The 22733-nt window shown below is 50.7% G+C and overlaps 1 protein-coding gene across 2 annotated transcripts in view; it reads left to right on the top strand.

The window, feature by feature from the left end:
- The window catches only part of FGF12 (fibroblast growth factor 12), a 176512-nt gene that overhangs the window by 44910 nt on the left and 108869 nt on the right, over window positions 1-22733 (top strand). The window contains exon 1 of one of the 2 annotated variants that reach the window (XM_087933750.1): window positions 8529-8794. The exons of the other annotated variant lie outside the window; for it this stretch is intronic. Coding sequence (XP_087789876.1) covers window positions 8707-8794 — 88 coding nt within the window. The 5' untranslated portion in view covers window positions 8529-8706. Of the gene's footprint in view, window positions 1-8528; window positions 8795-22733 lie in introns of those variants that run through there. 2 annotated transcript variants of the gene reach the window in all.

The following is a 22733-nucleotide window of genomic DNA, read 5'->3' as shown; positions in this document are numbered from 1 at the left end:
TCCCTCCCTCCCATAGTCTTCCTTCCTTCCTCCCTCCCTCCCTTCCTTCCTTCCTTCCTTCCTTCCTTCTGTCCATCCTCCCTCCCTCCCTCCCATTTTCCTTCCTTCCTTCCTTCCTTCCTTCCTTCCTTCCTTCCTTCCTTCCTTCCTTCCTTCCTTCCTTCCTTCTGTCCATCCTCCCTCCCTCCCATTTTCCTTCCTCCCTCCCTCCCTCCCTCCCATTTTCCTTCCTTCCTTCCTTCCTTCCTTCCTTCCTTCCTTCCTTCCTTCCTTCCTTCCTTCCTTCCTTCTGTCCATCCTCCCTCCCACACATTTTTTCCTTCCTTCCTTCCTTCCTTCCTTCCTTCCTTCCTTCCTTCCTTCCTTCCTTCCTTCCTTCCTTCCTTCCTTCCTTCCTTCTGTCCATCCTCCCTCCCTCCCATTTTCCTTCCTTCCTTCCTTCCTTCCTTCCTTCCTTCCTTCCTTCCTTCTGTCCATCCTCCCTCCCTCCCATTTTCCTTCCTCCCTCCCTCCCTCCCTCCCTCACATTTTCCTTCCTTCCTTCCTTCCTTCCTTCCTTCCTTCCTTCCTTCCTTCCTTCCTTCCTTCCTTCCTTCTGTTCATCCTCCCTCCCTCCCATTTTCCTCCCTCCCTCCCTCCCTCCCTCCCTTCCTTCCTTCCTTCCTTCCTTCCTTCCTTCCTTCCTTCCTTCCTTCCTTCCTTCCTTCCTTCCTTCCTTCTTCCCTCCCTCCCTCCCTCCCTCCCTCCCTCCCTTTTCTTTTTCTCCTTTCACTTTTGTCTTTAGTTTGTTTGGCTAGCCCTCTGCCAGAGAAAAGACAGCATGGCAGGGCAGGCATCCCCCCGCCCCCGGGCCCTGTTTTTGCTGCCTGAGGGCTGCAGGAGGCGGGTGCAGCCGAAAGCAGGGCCTGCGAGGGCTGCCCGAACTCCTTTCTCACCGGCAGAGGCACCGTGGGCCGTTTTTCAGGGTGGCCCTGCAGGCCAGATCTAAGCACCACGCAGGCAGGATCTGGCCTGCAGGCCTTGAGTTTGACCCCCCTGCACTCGACATTCCCGGTCCCTGCAACCGTTCATCGCATATTTTAGCCTCCCGTCCCCTCATCCTGCTTGTTCCTCTTTTCCGTAGTCTTTCTAAGGTCCCATCGTATCCTAGTGACCAGAACTGGACACAGTATTCCAAGTGTCGTCTTACCAAGGCTTTGTAAAGCAGTACTATCACTTTGTATGGTCTGGATTCTGTCCCTCTGTTGATGTAGCTTAAGAGGACATCGCTGGCTGAGGAATTGTGGAAGTTGAAGGCCACCCGTCTTAAAAGGATCCCGTTGGAGAAAGGAGGTTAGTGCAGAAGGAAGCCAGAGAAGACAGGAGCCAACAGACAAGCCTCACCTGAACACCTGAGTCCTCCCAGGCGCGAAAGTTGGAAGCCGTTTCTGAGAGCACTTGGGCAGCCTTTCCCCTGGAGGCTACACCACCCCATGGCGTTTTTCCCTTCAAGGGTGCAGAAGTCATTTGCCTTTTATCTCTAAGGGGGCGCCAAGGTTCCCAGCAAGGAACCCAACCAATTCAGAAACTCTTTGAGAAAGCCCAAAGTGACAGGTGGTTGCCATGAGTTGACACTGACTTGATGTTACCTCATCAGGCAGCCAATGAATGAATCAATTCCTAAAAAAAATACCACCTGACTGTCCAGAGCAGGGGGGCAAAACTTGCCAATGTTAAGACCTGTGGCATTCAACTCTCAAAATTCCCAACCAGGCATCCTTCATTAGTCTTTCTAGCACTGATGTTCCTCCTCCTCCTCCTCCTCCTCCTCCTCCTCCTCCTCCTCCTCCTCCTCCTCCTCCTCCTCCTCCTCCTCCTCCTCCTCCTCCTCCTCCTCCTCCTCCTCCTCCTCCTCCCATCTAGCTCTGATGATATTCCTTAGTTGGGTCATGAAATGTCTGCAAGAAACCAGCCGAGAGAGCACCAAGGATCCTGCAGCAGTCTTCTTCTTCTTCTTCTTCTTCTTCTTCTTCTTCTTCTTCTTCTTCTTCTTCTTCTTCTTCTTCTTCTTCTTCTTCTTCTTCTTCTTCTTCTTCTTCTTCTTCTTCTTCTTCTTCTTCTTCTTCTTCTTCTTCTTCTTCTTCTTCTTCCTCTTCTCCTCCTCCTCCTCCTCCTCCTCCTCCTCCTCCTCCTCCTCCTCCTCCTCCTCCGTTGGAAGACTGCTGTCATGTCACCGCTAGCCCTTCTTTTCTTTTGATTGAACATGCCCCCTTCCTGCAACCACTCTTCCTCCTAAGTTTTAGAGCCTCCAGTCCCCTAATCATTTTGCCTGCTCTTCTTGCGCCCTTTCCAGAGTCTCGACATCTTTGGGCTCAAATGTCCACCCCCCACATGCTTGGTAGCTGTTCTCTCCCCCTCCTCTCTTTGTCCCGCTGTCTCAAAACCTGGCAAGGGATCCTGAGCGGAGCCTTCTGGCTGCCCAGTTGATTTATTATGATGTTTGTGCCGGGTTGTATATCAATTAAACTCGGAGCCCTTCGCCCTCTGACCCCCAGCAGGCCTGGAGGCATTTTGTCAGAGGCTTCATTGAGATGGAGTTACGGGGCAATGAGAGCATCTCCACAATCTATTAAGGAAATCATCTCATTAAGGAATGAGGCGGTTAATCTGGCAAGATTTATTCCTGACAGATCCAGGCTGACTCCTGGCGGTTATCTGCTGGTTCAAGGTGCTGAAAGATTAACCTCCGTTTGAGAGGATTTCCAGAGATCAACGAGAAAACAAACAGATAATCAGGGTTCAAGCAAAAACAAACAGAGGAATTCCGAGATGTCTCAAAGACCCTAATGAGAATTATTTCAGGTGATCCCTAATCTGTTCCCCGAGAATAAACCTAACACTAAGAGGAAGCCGGCAGGTGTCCAGCAAGAAAAAAACTGCCTCCAGGGACTGATACAGTTAAAGCAGTTGGCCAGGACAGCAGTTTGGGGGTCTTGAGGTGAAATTTTGGCCCTTGAGGTCCCTCCTGGCCTGCTGGGACATCCAGTGCGAACCCCAAAGGTGTTTTTTGCAAAAGGCAACTGGACTTTCTTGTTTTTTCCCTTGAAGACGTTTCTCTTCCCATCCGAGAAGCTTCTTCGCTTCTGACTGAAGGGTGGAGTATGGAAGGATCTATATTCCTTGCGATCCTCTGGTCATTAGCTCCCTCTGAGAGTCATTGAGGCCACTTGGAGGCTTATCTGTGCCCTCAGGGTCACCCAAGCCAGAGATGACAGTGTATCCCTCCCCCTCGGTTGAGAGCGGGGCTGCCCGATTTTAACGTAGGTGACCTCTTTGACCCTTCTTTTAAACCAGAGCTCCTCTCCATTCGCAATGTGGATCTTAGACATCCGGTGGCGAACTGGTTGGAGACTGATGGGGCTTCTCTCCGGAAGGGTCAAGAGGCCAGACCAGCTTTCCCCAACCGGCCATTATCAGATGTCCGGTGCTGCCCGCCTTCTTGTCAAGAGGAAGTAACCAGAACTCCTCAGGAAGAGCCTCTCACAGAAGAAGCTGGATTGCTAGTCATCCTCGTTACAAGAATCTCGCCAGACAGACTGCATCCCCTTGGGAATGGTCTGACACGGGTTCAAGGATTCTGGGGGAGGCCAGGCCTCGTGGCGCTTTCTCCGCTGCAAGGATTCCAAGCTCAGACCTCTCTTAACACCCCCGCTCCAGCCTCTCTAGAGATTACATCACAGGAAGGGAGGAAAGGAGGACAGAAGTAACAAAGGAAAGAAGAAAACAAGGGTGGAAGGAAGGAATGAGGGAGGGAGGGAAGAAAGAGGGAAAGAAAAAGAAAGAAAGAAAGAAAGAAAGAAAGAAAGAAAGAAAGAAAGAAAGAAAGAAAGAAAGAAAGAAAGAAAGACTGTGGGATCCTTGGGGCTGTCTGAACTTGACTGTTTTATGGCAGACATTTCTTGACCCAACTAGTTAACATCTTCAGTTCTAGAACGTAGTGAGGTTGGCTCCCTGTTTATTTATCATGGCTTGCCCTGTCAGTGTTGTTGCGAGTGTTGTTCTCTTCTTGGTAGTTCTGGCATTGTGCTGTTATTTACTGTAGCTACTGTATCTAAACATAGAACAACCCTCCCTCTCTTCTAGCATTGATGATGTTACCTAGTTGGGTCAGGAAACATCTGCAAAGAAACAACCACATTCAGGAAGGAAGGAACGAAGGAAGGAACAAAGGAAGGAAGGAACAAAGGAAGGAAGGAACAAAGGAACAAAGGAAGGAAGGAAAGGGAAGGAAGGAAGGAAGGAAGGAAGGAACAAAGGAAGGAAGGAAAGGGAAGGAAGGAAGGAAGGAAGGAAGGAACAAAGGAAGGAAGGAACAAAGGAACAAAGGAAGGAAGGAAAGGGAAGGAAGGAAGGAAGGAAGGAAGGAAGGAAGGAAGGAAGGAAGGAAGGAAGGAAGGAAGGAAGGGGACCTCCAACTACGCAGGAGTATAGGGATTAGACTAGACTTAATAGGGATTAGACTGCTTGCATTGATTAATATCAGGGACCACCAACCAGAACCCCTCACGAAGAATCTCAAGAGAAGCTATATCGATGGTCACCCAGGTTACAGGCATCTCATATGGCTGACTGCCTCCCCTTGGGAATGGTCAGACACGGGTTCAAGGAGTCTTGGGGAGGCCAGGCCTTGTGCCTCTTTCTGCACTGCAAGGATTCCAAGCTCGGACCTCTCTTAACCCCTCCCAAATTCACGCTACAACCATGTGACTAACTTAACAGCTGAAGTGATTCACTTATCAGTTGTTGCAAGCCAGGTCATAAAATGGGCCCAAACTCTCTTAACAACTGTCCCATTTAGCCATAGAAAGTTTGGCCTCCGTTGTGGTCGTAAGCCGAGAATGCCTTGGAATCCTTGGCTCAGTTGTCCCAACCTATTTAATGTAAGTCTGCTAATGGCTTGTTGGGTGAGCAATGGGTACGTTTTGGTCATGGGTTTGTACACACCTGAGCCCCCAAAGACAGCTGGGGTGGATTTTGCTTGCCCAGCAGGTCGCATTCTGGATATTTTGGACTTCAGGTCCCATCACTCCCAGCAGAGGCCGTTGGGAAAGAGAAGGTGTGGAGAGAGGGAGAAAAGTCAGCATTTTGCTATAAATCTTAGATCTGGAGATTGGAGGGTTTTGGGGTTTTTTTGGTGTCTGTAGAAAGAAGGCGGCCATTGTGAGTTACTCCTGTCAACCCCACAACTGGGCACTGGCTGTGTCCATGCAGGGCGCTTCCTCCTTTCATGCCATTGTCTAGCGCGGGGGTGTCCAACCTGGGCCCCTTTAAGACTTTGAGGACTTCAACTCCCAGAATTCCCCAGCTCAGTGTTTCTCAGCCCGGGCCAGTTTAAGGCTTGAGGACGTGCTGGCTAGGGAATTCTGGGAGTTGAAGTCTTTCGGTCCCTTTAAAGTCCACGAAACTTAAAGTGGCCTAGGTTGGACACCCCCACTCTAGGGGACCATTCCCACACCACGCTCCCCCTCGATCAGCGTCCTCTGGAGGCCCTCGATGGAGATCAAAGGCACCCGGGTACCTGCCCAGCCCCTCCGTGTCATCTTGTGTTTCCTTCCGGTCAAGCGTGTCCAGCCACTGTCACTGGCTCCTTAGTCCATGGCTCCGTGGAGGAGCCCAGAAGTGGCTTAATTCAGCCACCAGCTGACCTACGATGCTTGGTTGCACCCGGGTCTCTCCTCCGCGTGCCGGCACGGAGCAGTCTACCTGCCTGTTGCTGTTTTCTGCCTGCTGCCCAGCAGCAGGGAGGCCCCAGGGCCCACGGCATCGTCCTCCTGGGCCTCTGGGGGGCAGCAGCCGCACCCACTGCTTGGCAACCGGGCACGTGGGAGAAGGAAGTTGTCAGCCCTTCCACCCAAGCGCTGAGGGCCTCGGGACGCCCTCTGAAGAAGGAGAGATCCTCCACCTGGGCCCCCTCTTTCTGTTCCATTTACGTGGAGGACTTTCCTGGGGTTCACAGCCCCCCCCCCAATGCCCTGAAAATGTGCCCCCAGAGCCCCCAGGGGTTCCTGCCACTCCCCCGCCCCCCGCCGCTCTGTGAGTAGCTCAATGCTCTGTCTGGCAGCTCGTCTGTCACCGCTTTCCGTCTGGCTGAATGACAGCCCAGGCCTTCTGGGAGGGCCCTTCCTTCAGAGGGTGGTTATGGGGCAGGTGCCGCTCGTTTCAAAGGAGGACGCCCCCTGGAGGCTTCTTCTGTCCATCTCCTCGCCCCCCCCTCAGCCCCCCACCCCCACTTCAGTTCCACAGGCACCAAGGAATTTGGGCTAATGTTATCCTCTGCCCTCTCCCTCTCCTCCTTTCCTCTCCCCTTCCATCTCTTCCCTTCCCTTCTCTCTCCTTCCTTCTTTCCTTCCCTCTCCCTCTCCCTCTCCTTCCTCCCTCTCCTCCTTTCCTCTCCCCTTCCATCTCTTCCCTTCCCTTCCCTTCTCTCTCCTTCCTTCCTTCTTTCCTTCCCTCTCCCCTCTCCTTCCTTCCTCCCCTCCCCTCTCTCCCTCTCCCCTTCCTTCCCTTCCTCTCCCCCTTCCTTCCCTTCCCTCTCCTTTTCAGTCAATGACTTTTGGAGTCTTACAATTAATTTTGGAGTCTATACAATTAAAACAGTAAAAACACTTTTTAAAAAAATGAAAAAACCACCCAGAGTATACACAGCAGTGGAGATACATGGCCAGTTAACACACACACACACACACACACACACACACACACACACACACACACACACACACATCCTGACACTAACCCTCACCTATGGCCGAACCCCTAAGGACCGAGGACCTATCATAATTGTCCCCCTATATAAAAAGGGGGGAAATGGCTGGCAGGTGAGGTGCGGCACATGAGGCTGGGGACCCACTAAGGCCCCTCGCAAGTCTGCCCCCCCGCCCCCCCCCCTTGGCTGGTTGCTTCCTTTCTTAATGGCTGAGCTGCTCCTTTCACTGGAGGGAGCCAAAAGGTCCAGGACAAAACCTGGCAAGGGATCCTGAGTGGAGTTGATTTATTATGATGTTTGTGCCGGGTTGTATATCAATTAAACTCGGAGCCCTTCGCCCTCTGACCCTCAGCAGGCCTGGAGGCATTTTGTCAGAGGCTTCATTGAGATGGAGTTACATGGCATCTCCACAATCTATTAAGGAAATCCTCTCATTAAGGAATGAGGCAGTTAATCTGGCAAGATTTATTCCTGACAGATCCAGGCTGACTCCTAGCAGTTATCTGCTGGTTCAAGATGCTTACTGCAAACCCCACTTTCTGCTAGCGCTGATGATGTTGCCTAGTTAGATAATAAAACATCTGGAAGAAAACCACCAATCTCAGAGAGCACCAAGGACCTCTCATTTCAGCCAGAGTTATAAATATTATTATAAATATCGATAATCAAAATAAGAATGGCGCCTGTGCCATTAAGACCTCGTAACCCAGGCAGAAGTTGGCCTACAGGGTCTGCGCAAGACCCCTTCCACGTAAGGCCACTCCGCCACTATTTGGGGTTTCGGACCCCTCCCCCCTCACTAAACTTGCTTGCAGGTGATCTTCATCCATCCCCCACATGCCAGTTTTGGGGTCTAAAGATCAGCTGCGCGTCTGCCCACTTGGGAATTTCTCCCATTTGGGGGCTCCTATAAAAGACGGTAGGAAGGACTTAGTTAAATAGAAGACAGGACTTGGGGGTCAAGTCAGCATATTGAGTGAGTAAGGCAGCCAAAATAACACCCATTAATTAATAATTAATTCTCTGGCTCAGAGGAGGGTGGAGAATTCACAAAACCAGCTGAGTTGGATCATATCATGATGTCATGACTGTGTTTTTGGGGTGTGTGTGGAGAGACTAGTCCAAATTCCTATATTTTTATCTGTTGGTTCATTATATTAAATTTATCTTGTGCCGTCCAGAGATAAGTCTGTAAGTATTGGTCGGGTACCAGGATAGCACTTTGCGCATGTTCAAACACGCTATCTCCCCAAGTCTGAAAATGCCCTTTTCTGTTTTTCATTGCTTTTCGTTGTTGTTGTTGTTAAAAAAAAAATCTTGGTTTATATGGTTGTATTTTTGCAATTTCAAACAGGTGGTGCGTTTTGTAGGTAAGTGTAGCGTTTTTTTCCAAACCCTGGCAGCTTTTAAGATGCGTGGACTTCCAAGGTGGAGCCACCCTGTTCTAGCCACCAATGGTGAAGAAGACGGGAGAGTCCCAGGACTGGCCGGCCACTCCAAGAGCTGGAAAGGGACTTTAGAGCCAGTTCGGGAAAAGGAAGCGCTGCCGAGGCGGCGTCCGGCCAGCTTCGCCAGCGCCGCTGGGCTCAGGTGACCCCTGGCCAGGAGGGTCCCCCGCTCCCCGAAGTCGCCCCCCTCGGCCCCGGAGCAGAGCCCGGCAGCTGTTCCGGCGGCAGGGGGTGCGGCCAGCGCCCGGCACCGCCTCCCCCTCCGGGCCGTGACGTCCGTCCCCCGCCTCCCCTCCCCTCCCCCTCCCCTCCCCCACGCCCGACACCGGCCAAGTCCCGGCAAGTCGCTCGGGAAGGCAGCCGATCCGCAACTTCGCCGCCGCCTCCATGCGCCCTTCGGCGGGGCCTCTGGGCGGCCGGAGCCCCGGCGGTGGGGGGCGCTGCCGAGCCCAGGGCGGCCGCTAGCTGCCGGCGGGGGTCCCGGGCGCCTTGGCGGGCCCGCGGGGGGACTCCATGAGGATCACGGGGCTGCTCTGGATCAAAAGCAGGCACATGCTGCAGTGCCTCTGTGGAGGGCGCCTGAGTACCAGCTCCTCCCCAGGTGGGTGGCCGGGCCGGGGGTGGGGTGGGGTGGGGTGGCCGGGCCAGGTGGGAGGGTCCCCCGACGCGGCCCCTCTCAGGCCAGAGGGCCCCCCTGGCCTCCCAAGCACGACCCGGAACCCCACTCCCCAAAAAGCACCGGACGGGCGAGGGTCGGGATTCAGCACCCTGGACAGCGCAGCCACCGCCGTCCAAGGCGCCGGGAAGGATTTCCGGGCCATCGCTTGGGAAGCGGAGTTGATCGTCGACCTCTGTGTCTTGTCTCGAACCCGGGACCTTGGCCTGGAGCCGAGAGGAAAAGCACTCTGGTTGTTCTCAGAGGCAGCCTGTCCTTTTAGGAACTCTACCACCGGGGGCTGGGGTTTGGGTCCGCGTTCAGGCAAAGTGTACTTGCTCTGTCCGTAGAACGTGTTGCTCCAAGTATAAAGGTGATTGTGGTATCATTGGAAGAAAATAGCTAGTTTTTCCACACCTTCCTGTTGCTTATCCCATATTTTTTTTTTTTTTTGGCCTTGTCTGGTATATTATGTGAACCGAGACGTCTGTAGCAATTTTTGGACTTAGATGTCTCTTTTCTTGACTTCATTTTAGACCTGTGGCATTCACGTCTGTCTGCAAGTGACACATTCTTGTAGTATGTGCAAATGTGCCTTCAGCAACCGAAGTGAGAGGCAGGGCTCAAATCTTTATCCAAAAATCAGGACCGTGTTCACACAAGAGGCTCCTTTGATTTCTGAATTAACCCATTTTCCTGGTTTGCGTGATACATTAAGCCATGAATTAACCAAAGGTTGACACAGGCGGGCTTAACCTATCATGGGAATGGAGCCATTATGGCTTCACCCGATTTGGTTAAATACGTTACATGAATCTCTGAATAAGATTAGGGTAGCTTCTGCACAGCTTCGTTTTGAAAGCTGGCTGTTGTGTTTAGGAGCAGACCTCAGAAGGTGGGAAGGTGTTGTGATGAGGTTTGTGTGGAATTTGTTTTGGGGTGCAGTGTGGGGATAGGGGCACTGAGGCTTGCCATCTCTGCAAATTCAGTGAACAGCCAGAATCAGAAAGCCAGCAGAGAAAGTCACTTGTTGAAAACTGCCAACTTCCCTTCTGGCTCTTAAATTTCTGATTCTGACAATTTTCCAGTGTTGTGCATCATACTTGAAGATATATTTGTATTTTCTCAGTGTGGAAGGACAGGTAACACTTCCATAAACCTACTGTGGAGTAACCTTCCAACATAAGGAAATACATTTACTTCATAGTTCTATATTGATAGTCTTATTTTATTAGAAGCACACAAAGCAAGTTATTCACTAATACTAGTTTTCTTTGTCAAATCTCTGGACTGTAGCTTTCTAAACTAAAGTTATTGTCTTTTATTGCTGCTCCCAGCCTTTATTTGTAGGCCTCTATTGTCTCAAGATGGTGCCGTTGAAATTTGGTTGTGATACGGCTGATTTTCAACAGCACATTCTTGTTTTGGCAGAGCAAGGGTGGAATTGGAAGATCTCTGGCATACTTTGTTCCACTTTCTATTATCTTCTCCCAAACTCCTCAAAAGGGCCTGAAATTAACTGTTCTAATTTAGCCAGGGGGCAGCAGCGTTAAAAATTGACTGCACCCCCCCCCCGTCCTCTGACATCTAGTGTCATTGTCTCCAATAGACGGTGATGGTGGTGCTGTAATTTCAGCTCCCCACCAGCTCATCAGGGAGCAGATCATAGCCGCCCCCCCGGGCCCTGAAAAAGTTGCCCTTCCTAACACGCAGGAAGGATGTTGTTGCTTTGAGCTCCAAACTTGGCGATTTGGCTGCCATCGTTTCATCTCCATTTGAGGAGACGTCTTCGGCACGCAATCTTTGGATTGTGTCTCGTCTGGGGAGCTCCGGCCTTGAAATACCGTGCTGAGTCCTGGTCTGGTTTGGGGTTGTGCTCCCCCCAGACAAGCACAATCCAAAGCGCCCTGAAGATGTTGTCTCTTTGAACGGGGACGAAATGTTTGCAACCAAATCGCCAAGCTGGGAGTTCAAAGCAACAGCATAACTACCCACCTGAGCTACTAATATTCAGAGACACGTACAGGAAGGATTTGGTCAGCCGCTTGTGGTGATGCTGAACTCCTAAGAATGCAAGTGACAAATGGCAAGTTGTGTATTGGGCAAATCCTAACTTGGGAATAACGGATCTTTGACCAGGTCGAATGTTCTCCTGAGTCCCTGCTCGGTGTTGGATCGACCTCTTTAGTAGGGTGGTTGGTGTTCCAGGCAGGGGTAAATTTCTCAGCTAACCGAGAGGCTAATCGGTCTAACGCAAAGGAGATGACGGTGCCATAGAAACCGGGCTGAGGGGCCGGACAGGGCCGAACTGGAGTTGCCAAAACAGACCCGACCCCAGCCTGGAAACTTTCAGCTTCCTCCGTCTTAGGATGGCAGTCGCGGTTCCCCTCCCTTCAGGATCTCTCCACCCTCTCAGCAAACTGAACGAAGAGTTTGGGGGCTCTTGGAAGCTGCCCGGGGTTTCGTGACGTGTCAGCGAGTCCAACTTGAGGTGGATGGAAGGGATCTGCTAATCCCCGTTGGGAAAGGCTCCTTTCAAAGAGCCGGGATCCAGGGTGTGACTTGGCTGCCATCGCCTTGGCAACGGTTGCGTTGTTTTCTTGTGCAAAGGTCTCCTCCCTGGAGAGGAAGTCTCTGAGAAGGCTCCTCCTGAGTTTCCATAGAGGCTGGGGGTGGTGCTGGTGTGCGTGTGTGCGTGTGTGTCGTGCTTCCTTCTTACCCTGAAACCGGACCGCTCCTCGAGACAGGCCTCTGCTGGATGTTGCAATAAAGGCCGCAGTGTTAGGAGACGTGGAGCGAGAGGGAGCAACGTACCTGCCTGCGCTGCGCTCCCCCTTGTGCTTCTGGGGTTGGGGCATTTGAGCAGCGGAGCTTCTCCCCAAGCATCACCTTGATGCACACGCAACAAAGTCCCCCTGGGGCGTCCGCCTGCGTTGCTGATTTCCTGCCCTGAATGTGGGGTTGAGGCGGGGCAGCCTTTGAGAAAAGTTCTCACCTTCTTCTCTCGCATGGTTGTAGAAGGTTGTAATGAGGAGGCAGTCGAGGTGTTTGATCATGATCAACTGAATCATGATGGACTTTACTGGAGTCTGGTCTTGCATTTTTACACATTTTTAATTATCCTCCATCATTGGTTAACTTTGGTTACTGCTTAACTTTCATTACTGTTTAGCATAATAGTAATTAACACAATTAATTATCTCTAGTTAAACTCTAACAAATGTTGACTTCCTCTCTCTAATCCTCCTTTAGATGAGTGACTTTGTTTGCCTGAGTTGTATTTGCTTGGAAACCTTCTTTTATCGGAGGTTTGCCGTCCGAGATTGGAACATTCCTGCAATGACAGCTCTACAGTAGAAGCACTTGGAGGCAGGACCGAAGGAAGGGAAAGAGTTTTGCCACTGAAGAGACCCCCAAAGGGATGCTGTTCCCCAAAGGCAACTGGGCTTCTTTTTTTTTCCTTTTGAAAACATTTAGCTTCTCCTCCAAGAAGCTTCTTCAACTTCTAACTAACTAAAGTTCTAACTAAAGTTAGGATGAAGTAGCTTTTTGGATTAGAAGCTCCTCCTCCTCCTCCTTCCTTCTAGCACTGATGATGTTCTCTAGTTGGGTCATGAAAGATCTGCAAGAAAGCCACCAAGCTCAGAGACCACCAAGGACCCCACAGTCTTCTTCTTCTTCTTCTTCTTCTTCTTCTTCTTCTTCTTCTTCTTCTTCTTCTTCTTCTTCTTCTTCTTCTTCTTCTTCTTCTTCTTCTTCTTCTTCTTCTTCTTCTTCTTCTTCCTCCTCCTCCTCCTCCTCCTCCTCCTCCTCCTCCTCCTCCTCCTCCTCCTCCTCCTCCTCCTCCTCCCCTTCCTTCCTTCCTTCCTTCCTTCTAGCACTGATGATGTTCTCTAGTTGGGTCATGAAAGAACTGCAAGAAAGCCACCAAGCTCAGAGAGCTCCAAGGACCCCACAGTCTTCTTCTTCTTCTTCTTCTTCTTCTTCTTCTTCTTCTTCTTCTTCTTCTTCTTCTTCTTCTTCTTCTTCTTCTTCTTCTTCTTCTTCTTCTTCTTCTTCTTCTTCTTCTTCTTCTTCTTCTTCTTCTTCTTCTTCTTCTTCTTCTTCTTCTTCTTCTTCTTCTTTTTCTTCTCCTCCTCCTCCTCCTCCTCCTCCTCCTCCTCCTCCTCCTCCTCCTCCTCCTCCTCCCCCCATAGCACTGATGATGTTCCCTAGTTGGGTCATGAAACATCTAAAATACCATCAAGCTCAGAGAATACCAAGGGCCCTTCATTTCGACCCTGAGCTACAAACCATCTCCTTTAGTCAATTGTAAGGATTGAGCCTTAATAGTTGGCTTGACTTGGCTCCAGTGGTACTTGACCTCTTCTAGACTCTTCCCGCCACCCTGTGTTCTCTCGCTTCCGGGACATCTGGCGTGGGGATCGGTCAGACCCTTCCTCAAATGAGCCTTTGAAAAGAAGCCCCAGCACAGGGGGAGAGGTTGCTACAGAAAGTTGCCTAGATGCCACTCAAGCATTAATGCTTTAAAAAAAAAAACTATTAAAAGTAGGCACCTCCTTCCCTCCCCCACTGCCAGCGTTGGCCCCTTGAAGACAGAGCCATGGCTTCACAATCCTTCAGGGCCACAGCTCACCCCATCAGAGGTTTCTCTCAGAGGCCAGAGAGTGCAGCCTTGGGAGCAGGTGGGTAGCACAGGGGGGTGGGCTTCTGTCTGGGAGGACAATGCCACGAGAGTCTGCCTCAGGGGTCCCCAAACTTGGCCCCTTTAAGACCTGGGCACTTCCACTCCCAGAAAGCTGGCTGGAGGATTCTGGGAGTTGAAGTCTACAAGTCTTAAAGGGGCCAAGCCTGGAGGCCAAGTCTGTGTCTGCCTATTCCCAGATTTGATGAAGACCTGGAATTCTTCTTGCCACAGCCACAGCCACAGCCACAGCCACAGCCACAGCCACAGCCACAGCCAGGGATGGAAGAAGTTGCTACATTGTTCAGTAATAAAAGAGCAAGATCTTGAAGTTGATCATGAAAGCTGCAGCAGGAGGCAGTTTGTGTCTCCCATAATAGCTGGCTTCCTCACGGTCCGAGATTGGCTGATGCTGGGAAGTGCAGGAGGCTGGTGGAGATTCTTCATCATCCAGGTCATCGTTGTCCCAAAGCTGCTTCCAACTACGATTCCCCACTCAACATCTGGATGCTCCTGTTCCCTCCCCCCCCCCAACCCTTTCAGGTGGCTAGCATGGTTTAGACCTGGGGTGTCAAACTTGCTTCGTCACGTTGTTGTCACGTGACGTATCACGACTTTCCCCACCCCTCCTTCACTAAAATGGGAGTGGGCGTGACACACCTGGCCCACAGGGCACGAGTTTGACACCCCGGTTTAGACTGTGCTATAGAACAGAATAGAACTGAACAGAACAGAATAGAATGCAGAGCGGAGTAGAGTAGAATAGAGTAGAATGTAGGAATAAGAATAGAATAGAACAGAATAGATATTGGAATGAAGAATAGAATAGAATAGAGTAGAATAGAATAGAATAGAGTAGAATAGAACTGAACAGAACAGAATAGAATGCAGAGTAGAGTAGAGTAGAATAGAACAGAACAGAATAAAATAGAATAATGAAGAGGAGAGAAGAGAAGAGAAAGCAGAAGATAATATAATAGAAGAGAAATAAAACAGAGAATAGAATAGAACAGAAAAGAATAGAAATAAGAAAAGAATAGAAATAAGAACAGAATAGAATAACAGAGTTGGAAGAGACCTTGAAGGTCATCTAGTCCATCCCGCTGCTCAAGCAGGAGACAATATACCAGTGGTGGCTAGCCTTTTTGGCATCGAGGGCTGAAACAGGAGCACGCCTGCGTACACACCGGAAACCAGGAAAGCAGCTCCCCAGCACCCGCACGCAGGAGTGCTGGAAGCCAGAAGCTCAGTTTCCCGCTCTTCCGGTTTCTGATGTGCACGCGTGCATGAAGACCAGCTGGCCAGCGCACATGTGTGCACCAGAACCCGGAAGAGCAACGGGCGACAGCTTCCATTAAACAGTGTGTCATTTGAGTACAACTATCTCTGTGCAATAACCATCAAAATTTATAACAGTATTCATTACATTGATATTGATTCTCCGATCTTACAATTAAACATAGTAAAGCTATTCATTTCTCCCTCATAACATATCTTCTAATAAGAATATAATAATAATATTAAATATAATAATCCTAATAGACATTATAATAACAATCATTGTATTGTTTACATCTCTATCTTAACATATTTTCTATATTTCACTGATCTTTAATTCCTAAGTTCCGTTTCTATTCTCTAACTGTTGATAAAGTAATTCCCATGTCATATAATATTCAGTTTGTTCTTTCTCTTAATTGCAAGTGTTAATCTATTCATTTCTGCACATTCTAATATTTTCATAATCACATTCTCATCACTAGGGATCTCTTCACTCTTCCAGTGTTGTGCAAATACAATTCTAGCTGCAGTCAATACATGGATAATTAAATGTGCATTCCCTTTACTTCAAGTTTCAGGTAAAATCCCCAACAAAATTATTTCTAGTTTTAATTCAACGTGCTGTTTCCAGCCATGTATATATTTTTGTCCAGTTTTTTTTTTGCCTGTACATATGTCCACCACATGTGATAATAAGACACAGGTGTCTAGTGGCATGTCCAACATTTATCTGACTTATCTTTAAACCTTTTTGCCAACCTTCCTGGTGCGAAGTGCCATCTATAAAGCATCTTCTACAGATCGTCTTTATATGCAGCTGCCATCGTGAATGTGTAGTTCCTGACCCAGAGGGTTCTGCCTTGTGTCCGGTTCTATTGTGCAACGAAGCTTTCTTGCCCATCGTCTCCTTCACTTGTTCATCTTCAAGTTTGATGCCCAATAAGTGGCTGCACGATTTCTTTTATCAACCTTTCTTCCGTCCCTGTTAATATCTTGTCTAATTCTGTTAGCTCTTTATAGAAACCGTATAATTTAACATCTTTCTCATATCTAGAATGCATCTGCACTTGTGAATACCGTGCACATCGATCCCTGGATCACTCAGTTCTTGTTTAGCTTTGAGCTCTCCCTTCTCGTTCAGAATATCTTTATATCTAACAATATTTCCCACGTTGAAAACGTTTGGGTGACTCAGCGCTTCCATTGTTGAAAGCCAAACTCAAATAATGTTGCTCCCACGACTTCTGGAGGCAACTTCTGTTCCACGGGGTTGATTTGTCTTAAGATGGCTTCTTCACTTGCCCTACACAACGGCTAAGCCACATGGCAAACCTAGCCAAGATTAGCGTTAACACTTCCTGTCCTGGTTAAATGCTGCCCCTTGGCAAGAATAACTCCAGGGCTCTGGGTGTGGATGATGGGCGTTGTCCTGAGATGGATGTTGGGCAAACAAAGGAGAAAACGCCGGTTGCAGACGGAAAGAGGACTTTCAGTGGGGAACCTCTTGGCTGGTTTATCGGCCTTGATGTCAAATCCATCGTTGGCTGTGAGTCCTCAGTGACTCCTCCTTCCTCACGTCTTAATTCCGTCTGGATTACTGGTTTGGTTGTTGTTATTTACGAAGGACTCGGGGTGACACAGTAGCACTCTTCCAATATTTGAGGGGCTGCCCCAAAGAAGAACGGGGGGGGGGGTGTCAACCTATTTTCCAAAGCACCTCAGGACAGGACAAGAAACGATGGATGGAAACTGATCGAGGAGAGAAGCAACCTGGAACTGAGAGGAAACTTCCTGACAGTGAGGACGATGAACCAGTGGAACTGCTTGCCACTGGAAGTTATAGGGCTCCATCATTGGAGGTTTTCGAGAAGAGACTGGACAGCCACTGGTCTGGCATGGTCTAGGTCAGGGGTGTCCACCTTGGCAACTTTAAGACTTGTGGACTTCAACTCCCAGAATTCCTCAGCCAGCTTTGCTGGCTGAGGAATTCTGGGAGTTGAAGTCCACAAGTCTTAAAGTTGCCAAGGTTGGACACCCTGGTCTAGGTTTCCTGCCTGAGCAGAGGGTTGGACTAGAAGACCTCCAAGGTCCCTCCCAGCTGTGTTGTTCTGTCTGTTATCTGGGCTGAGCTCGGAGGCTCAAGGAGGTGAAGAAGGAGGGAGTCCTCTTGCGCAGCTCACCCAGCTGGGAGAATTTGTTTCGTAGCTTAGCGGGTTTATTTATTTGTTTCTTACACTGATTGGCCGCTCATTGGAGCACGGAAGGCGTCCCGGGTGCCCCTGCCATCCCGGTGGGTCAGTCCCTGATGGCCCCAAGGGGGCTTTTTCCAGAGCCTCCCCCCCTGTCCCTCTTCTTCCTCTGACAGGAGGAGGCTGGTGAAGGTCGGATACGGTTCAAAGGCGACCTTCTCCTGGCTGGCTTCCTACCTGGGGGAGGGGACAGCTGGCTTCGTCTTTGAGGGGGAAGGAAAGGGCGGGTGGAGGCTTCAAAGCAGCCCAATGGGTCCGGGGAGGGGGGGAGTTGAAGGAGGAGCCCACCCCGGTCCGGAAGGCGGGTTGGCAGGTCCCCCTTGGCCCCTCTTGACAGGATGAGTCAGTCCTTCAGTCCTTTGGCTCTGTCTGCCCTCCAGTCGATTCCCAGGAGGAAGTTTCTTCAGCAGAGAACGCTCTGCTCTCTCCCTCCCTCCCTCTCTCTTTCTCCCTCTCTCTCTCTCTGTCTCTCTTTCTTTCTCCCTCCCTCTCTCTTTCTCTCTCTTTCTCTCTCTCTCATTCTTTCTCCCTCCCCTCTCTTTCTCTCTCTTTCTCCCTTTCTCTCTCTCTCTCTCATTCTTTCTCTCTTTTTCTCTCTTCTTTCTCTCTCTCTCCCTTTCTCTCTCTCTCATTCTTTCTTCCTCCCTCTCTCTTTCTCTCCTCTCTCTCTCTTCTCTCTCTCTCTCTCATTCTTTCTCTCTTTTTCTCTCTTCTTTCTCTCTCTCTGTCTTTCTCTGTCTCTCATTCTTTCTCCCTCCCTCTCTCTTTCTCTCCTCTCTCTCTCTCTCTTTCTCTCTCTCTCTCTCTTATTCTTTCTCTCTTTTTCTCTCTCTTTCTCTCTCTTTGTCTTTCATTCTTTCTCCCTCCCTCTGTCTTTCTCTCCTCTTTCTCTCTCTTTGTCTTTGTCTTTCTCTCTGTGTGTGTCTCTCTCTCTTTCTCTCTCCCTGCCTCTCTCTTTGTCTCCTTCTCCTCCTCCTCCTCTCTCTTTGTCTTTCTTGTGCTGTCTTTCTCCTTTGTCTTTCTCTCTCTCTCTTCTCTTCTCTCTCTTTCTCTCTCTCTTCTCTCTCCCTCTCTCCTCTTTCTCTCTCTACTCTCTCTCTCCCTCTTTCCCTGTCATCCACCCCTCTCTGCTCCAGCATTCTCTGCTTTCTGATGACTGCACTGATTTGTATTTGAAAACTGAAAACAGTTGATTGGAAACGGTCCCCAGAATAGCACAAAGGACTCTTGATTTGGGGGTGGGGGCTGCATTCAAGATTGGGGACTAATTGGCGAGTGCAATTGCCGTGATTGTCGAGCGGCTGGGCAGCTGACTAGGCCCTCTTCTGGAAGGCGCCCAGCTTCTATTTTGGAGCGTCGGTTACACCGTCTGACTTTGCGGCTCCAGCGTTAGCCTCTGACTTCAAAAAGGGGCCCCCTCTTGCTCCGGAGCAGTTGGGATCACGGGGGTGGTCTTGGGAGCCCCGTGTTTCCACGTGGTTGAAGGAACCCAGAACAGGGGTCTCCAGCCTGAGCAACTGGTGGACTTCACCTCCCAGAATTCCTCAGCCTGGAAAAATGTCTCGGAAGGAGGGGTAGGAGAATCCCCACATCTCTTACCGGGGCACATGAGAAGGACCTTGGCGGATGGACAGAAAGATGTACCTTGCGAAGCAGTCCGGCAAGAGGCAGGCTGGCCCACAGCTGGGAGGGGGCTGGGCCAAGGGGCTCAGGCGGGACCTTCCCTTCATTCCTTGGGCAACCGCAAAGAAGAGGGGGGAGCAGGGGAGGATTGTACTTTCAGACTTGCAAGGTTGATGTTATCCTCACCAGATCAGACAGGAAACACAACCAGCAGATTCTGCTATATTATAAAGCTACACTGTGGGTCCTACAATGTAGGGGAAGGAGGGGCAAAAACTGGGGGCAGAGTCAAAAGAGCAATCAGCCTAGAATCCCTACGTAGGCGCAAGCGAACTAAGTCCAACTCTCCTTGAGTACGGCTGACCCCTATCTAACTATCTAACGCCTAGCCTGTGTTGACCACTAGAGGAGAGGACTCGGGTGCAAAAAGCTCTTTAAGCAATAAATAGATTTAACCTTCACGTGTGAAACCTTTCACATCTGGTTTTTCACACCTGACAAGATGGGAGGGAGGGAAGGAAGGAAGGGAAGGAAGGAAGGGAGGGAGGGAGGAAAGAAGATAGGGAAGGAGAGGAAGGAGATATGTAAGAAAAGAGATGGCAGAACCTGGAGGTGGCGTCAAAAGAGCGATCAGCCTAGAATCCCTACGTAGCCACAAGCGAACAAAGTCCGAATGTCCCTTGAGTTCTGTGGACCCTTATCTAACTCCCACGAGGTGCTCACCATTAGTTGAGACCATTCTTGTGCATAGACACAAGTTCACGTACAAACCTTGTTTTTCATGCCTGACAGAACCTTGCAAGTCTAAAAGGACAATTCTCACCTCCATCCCATCTTCTTTCAAGCCCGAGAAACTAGGGAGGGTCTCTTCCGACCCTCTTGCCCCCCTCCCTCTCCAGCCGTGGTCTTCAGTGGTTTCTTACCTTTGTCCCTTCTCCCAAGGCCTTTTGCACGTCCCCCGTTCCATCTACTGACCCCAACTGGGAAGGTTCCACTATGCTGGTTGTGGACTCGTCTGCTGGTGGTCAAATGGTCAGGATTTCTTCGTTTCTACCATTCCAGCTATTTAGCGAAGACCCCCTGGAGGGAAACTCATTGGGGGGGGGGGAGGAGCTAATCCAGGAGAGGAGCAACCTAGGAGAAACTTCCTAACAGTGAGGACAATTAAGCAGGGGAACAAATGGCCTCCGGCAGTTCTGGGTGCTCCGTCCCTGGAGGTTTTTAAGAAAAGTCAGGACAGCCACTGGTCAGGAATGGTATATAAGGTCTCCAGCTTGAGCAGGGGGCTAGACTAGAAGACCTCCAAGGCCCCTTGCAACGTTGTTGTTTTGTTAACTGTTGAGGAGCTGCTAGTTATTACTTTCTTTCTTTTCCTCCATTTTATCTTTCATCATTTCAGTGAATTTTTAATGACTCTTTGAAACTTGCCTTTTTTTATTGGGAGCTGCCCAGAGACGACAAGGTTTGGGGCGAGGGATTCAGCCGCGTGTAAAATTGTCGCTATTTCCTGGGCAAAAACCACTCTGGTCTTTCTCTCAAGAGTCAGGACAGAACCAGAAACGGGCAAAAGCAGAACAGGAAAACCAGGCAGGTTCTGAACAAAGCAGAAATCGTAAAATTGATCCGGTTTGACTGACAAGAAGTAGAATGAATTTCTTTAAAAAAACTCCCCCCGGCCACAATATTTTCCTTCTGTCACCAATTAGAGCCAACTTTTTTCAGGAGACAGGCGATCCTAGCACAACACTGTGTGTTTGTGTGTGTGTGTGTGCGCACGTGTGTCCCAATCTGGGAATCTTTGTCACCTTCATGGGAGTTGAACTGTCTTGGCCACACCCATAGAATTGGGGGGGAATTGTAATTTGTTCAATGCTGAAAGATCTCCTAAAGGAACCCATTTTTAAAGAAAATCTACTTGCTGATGCATAGAATTGGCGGGGACACCCCACTTGCCAAAAATGAGATTCCGGGTAACACACTGAAAGCAGCATCAGACGATAAAGGCAACTCCATGCGAAAAGAGCCACCCGAGCCCTTTTCTGAGTCCACCCACATAGACTGCAGCTCAAGGGACAAGATTCTGTCACACACACACACACACACACACACACACACACACACACACACACACCCCAGGCCCAAGGCTTGAGGGAACAGCCAGCGCTTCAAGGCGGTTGCGAAGGGGAAGAGGATTGGATCAAGGATCAAGATTGGATCTGTCGGGGGTTGATTCCTTCTTCCAAACTGAGATGTTCTGCAATGTCCCAAACCGGGGAGGCCGGAGGGTGAGGGGGCGGTTTTAGGGTTAGGTCATGACACGTCCAGTTCCCTTTTAACAGAATGCCAGAACTGAGACGTGCCCAGGAAGGCCTTGGGCGCCTATCCCCTTTGATTGACAGGGAAGACTTTCCCTAACCTACCTGCTCTTCTGCCTCTGAAGACCAACGACGTGGCGCTAGTGACTCTTCAGCCTGCTCCGGACAGGAACCCACCCTGGCCACACTAGAGCCCGCCCTGCACCAGGGGAAGTGGGTGAGGCTGGCATTTGCCCATCGAGGCCAAGCGTGGCCTCACCGGGGCAGTATAAAGTGGTGTTGTAGGAGGTGACCAGGCTGAGGCTGAGGGAGGCGTCAAGCACGTCATCAGTCTCTTTGAGTCTCTTTGTGCCCACAAGAGATCTAAGTCCGGCTCCCCCTTTGAATTCCCTGGACTCTGCTGCCAATTTGTTTTGACTGTTAGTAGCTCCGGTTCTTGTAGAGCAGTGGCCCCCAACCTTTTTTGTGCCGTGGCCTGGTACCGGCATCACAAAATAATCCGTGGCCCGGTACCAGCATCAGCACGCATGGCAAGGCGAGCCGAGCAACCGGCCAGCCAGCCGTCCCCCGCTTCTCCCCGCCACCTTCAACTCCTCCTTTGTACCTGTGTCGATGGGCTTCGCGACGGCTTTGGGATGGTCGCTCGGCTCGCCTTGCCATGCGTGCTGAAAGAATCCTCGCGCCTTCGTTTTATTCGAAGCTGTCCCCCCCTCTCGATGAAACTAAGGCGCGAGGATTCTTTCAGCACCCAAACGCCACTTTCTACCTGGAAAAGCTCACCGGAAGCACTTTTTCATCAAAACAAGATGGCGGCACCCAGCAAACCAGCGGCCCGGTAGAAATTGTTCCACGGACCGGTCCCGGTCCCCGGACCAGTGGTTGGGGACCCCTGTTGTAGAGGACAGGAGTTTGCAATAAACTTGATAGCCGTTCTCAACTGCCTGGACTTCCTGGTTTGCCTGCACTGGACAGGTACTGCTTGAAAGTCCCAGGTGCCCCGTTTCCCCAATGGGCTAAGCCTGGCCACTGGATCTTGGCTAGATTTGGGGAGCTTGGCGGGGGGGGGGCTGCTGTGAGAACGCACCCCCTGGTGTAGATGTTGGGCTCTAGAGTTCAGCACTGCCAGGTGGGCAGAAGGACACGAGGAAGACAGGCCAGCGTGGAGGGCAGGAGCTGCATTGCCTGGCCCAGGAGCCGGGAAACCTCTGTGTAGCGGTGGCGGAGGGAAAGGGAGTCCCCCTGGCCGTGGACGCTGGGACTTGCAGTGCATCTCACGTGGGGCCTGATTCCTGGAGAGCCCAGACTTTTTGGGCTTTCCATGCTGTGGACTCCAAGGCCCCCGAATGCCCAGGGAAGAGAAGAGACCCCCCCACACAGTCTCCCCATTCCTCCTGGCAGCTGATAAGCTGAGATAAAAAGGCTGATTAAAATTGTGGGCTCATCCCAGCCGCCTGATGCCGGCTCCCCATCCTGGCTCAGCTCCTCTGAATCCTAAGCGGAGCAGCTGCAGCCACAGCCCGCCTGGGCACAAAAGGGGGCAGGGCGCGGGGGGGAGTGTCAAAGGGGAGGGGCTGTTCCCTCTGTGAAGCCCCCCAGGTCTTGTCATGTCTTAGATCAGAGGCCGCTTAGATCATGTCTGCCCCGGAGGTTCCTCCCCCCCCCCTCTGGAGGCGTCTGCAGCCAGACCAGCAGACATGATGCCAGCCTGGAAGGTGGCAGGACTGGCAGCTGAT

This window comes from Pseudonaja textilis, chromosome 4 (genome assembly GCF_049901715.1).
Source record: "Pseudonaja textilis isolate UNSWEBS1 chromosome 4, rPseTex1.2, whole genome shotgun sequence".
In the NCBI taxonomy this organism is placed as follows: Eukaryota; Metazoa; Chordata; class Lepidosauria; order Squamata; family Elapidae; genus Pseudonaja; species Pseudonaja textilis.
This window is presented reverse-complemented; position numbering and strand designations above follow the sequence as displayed.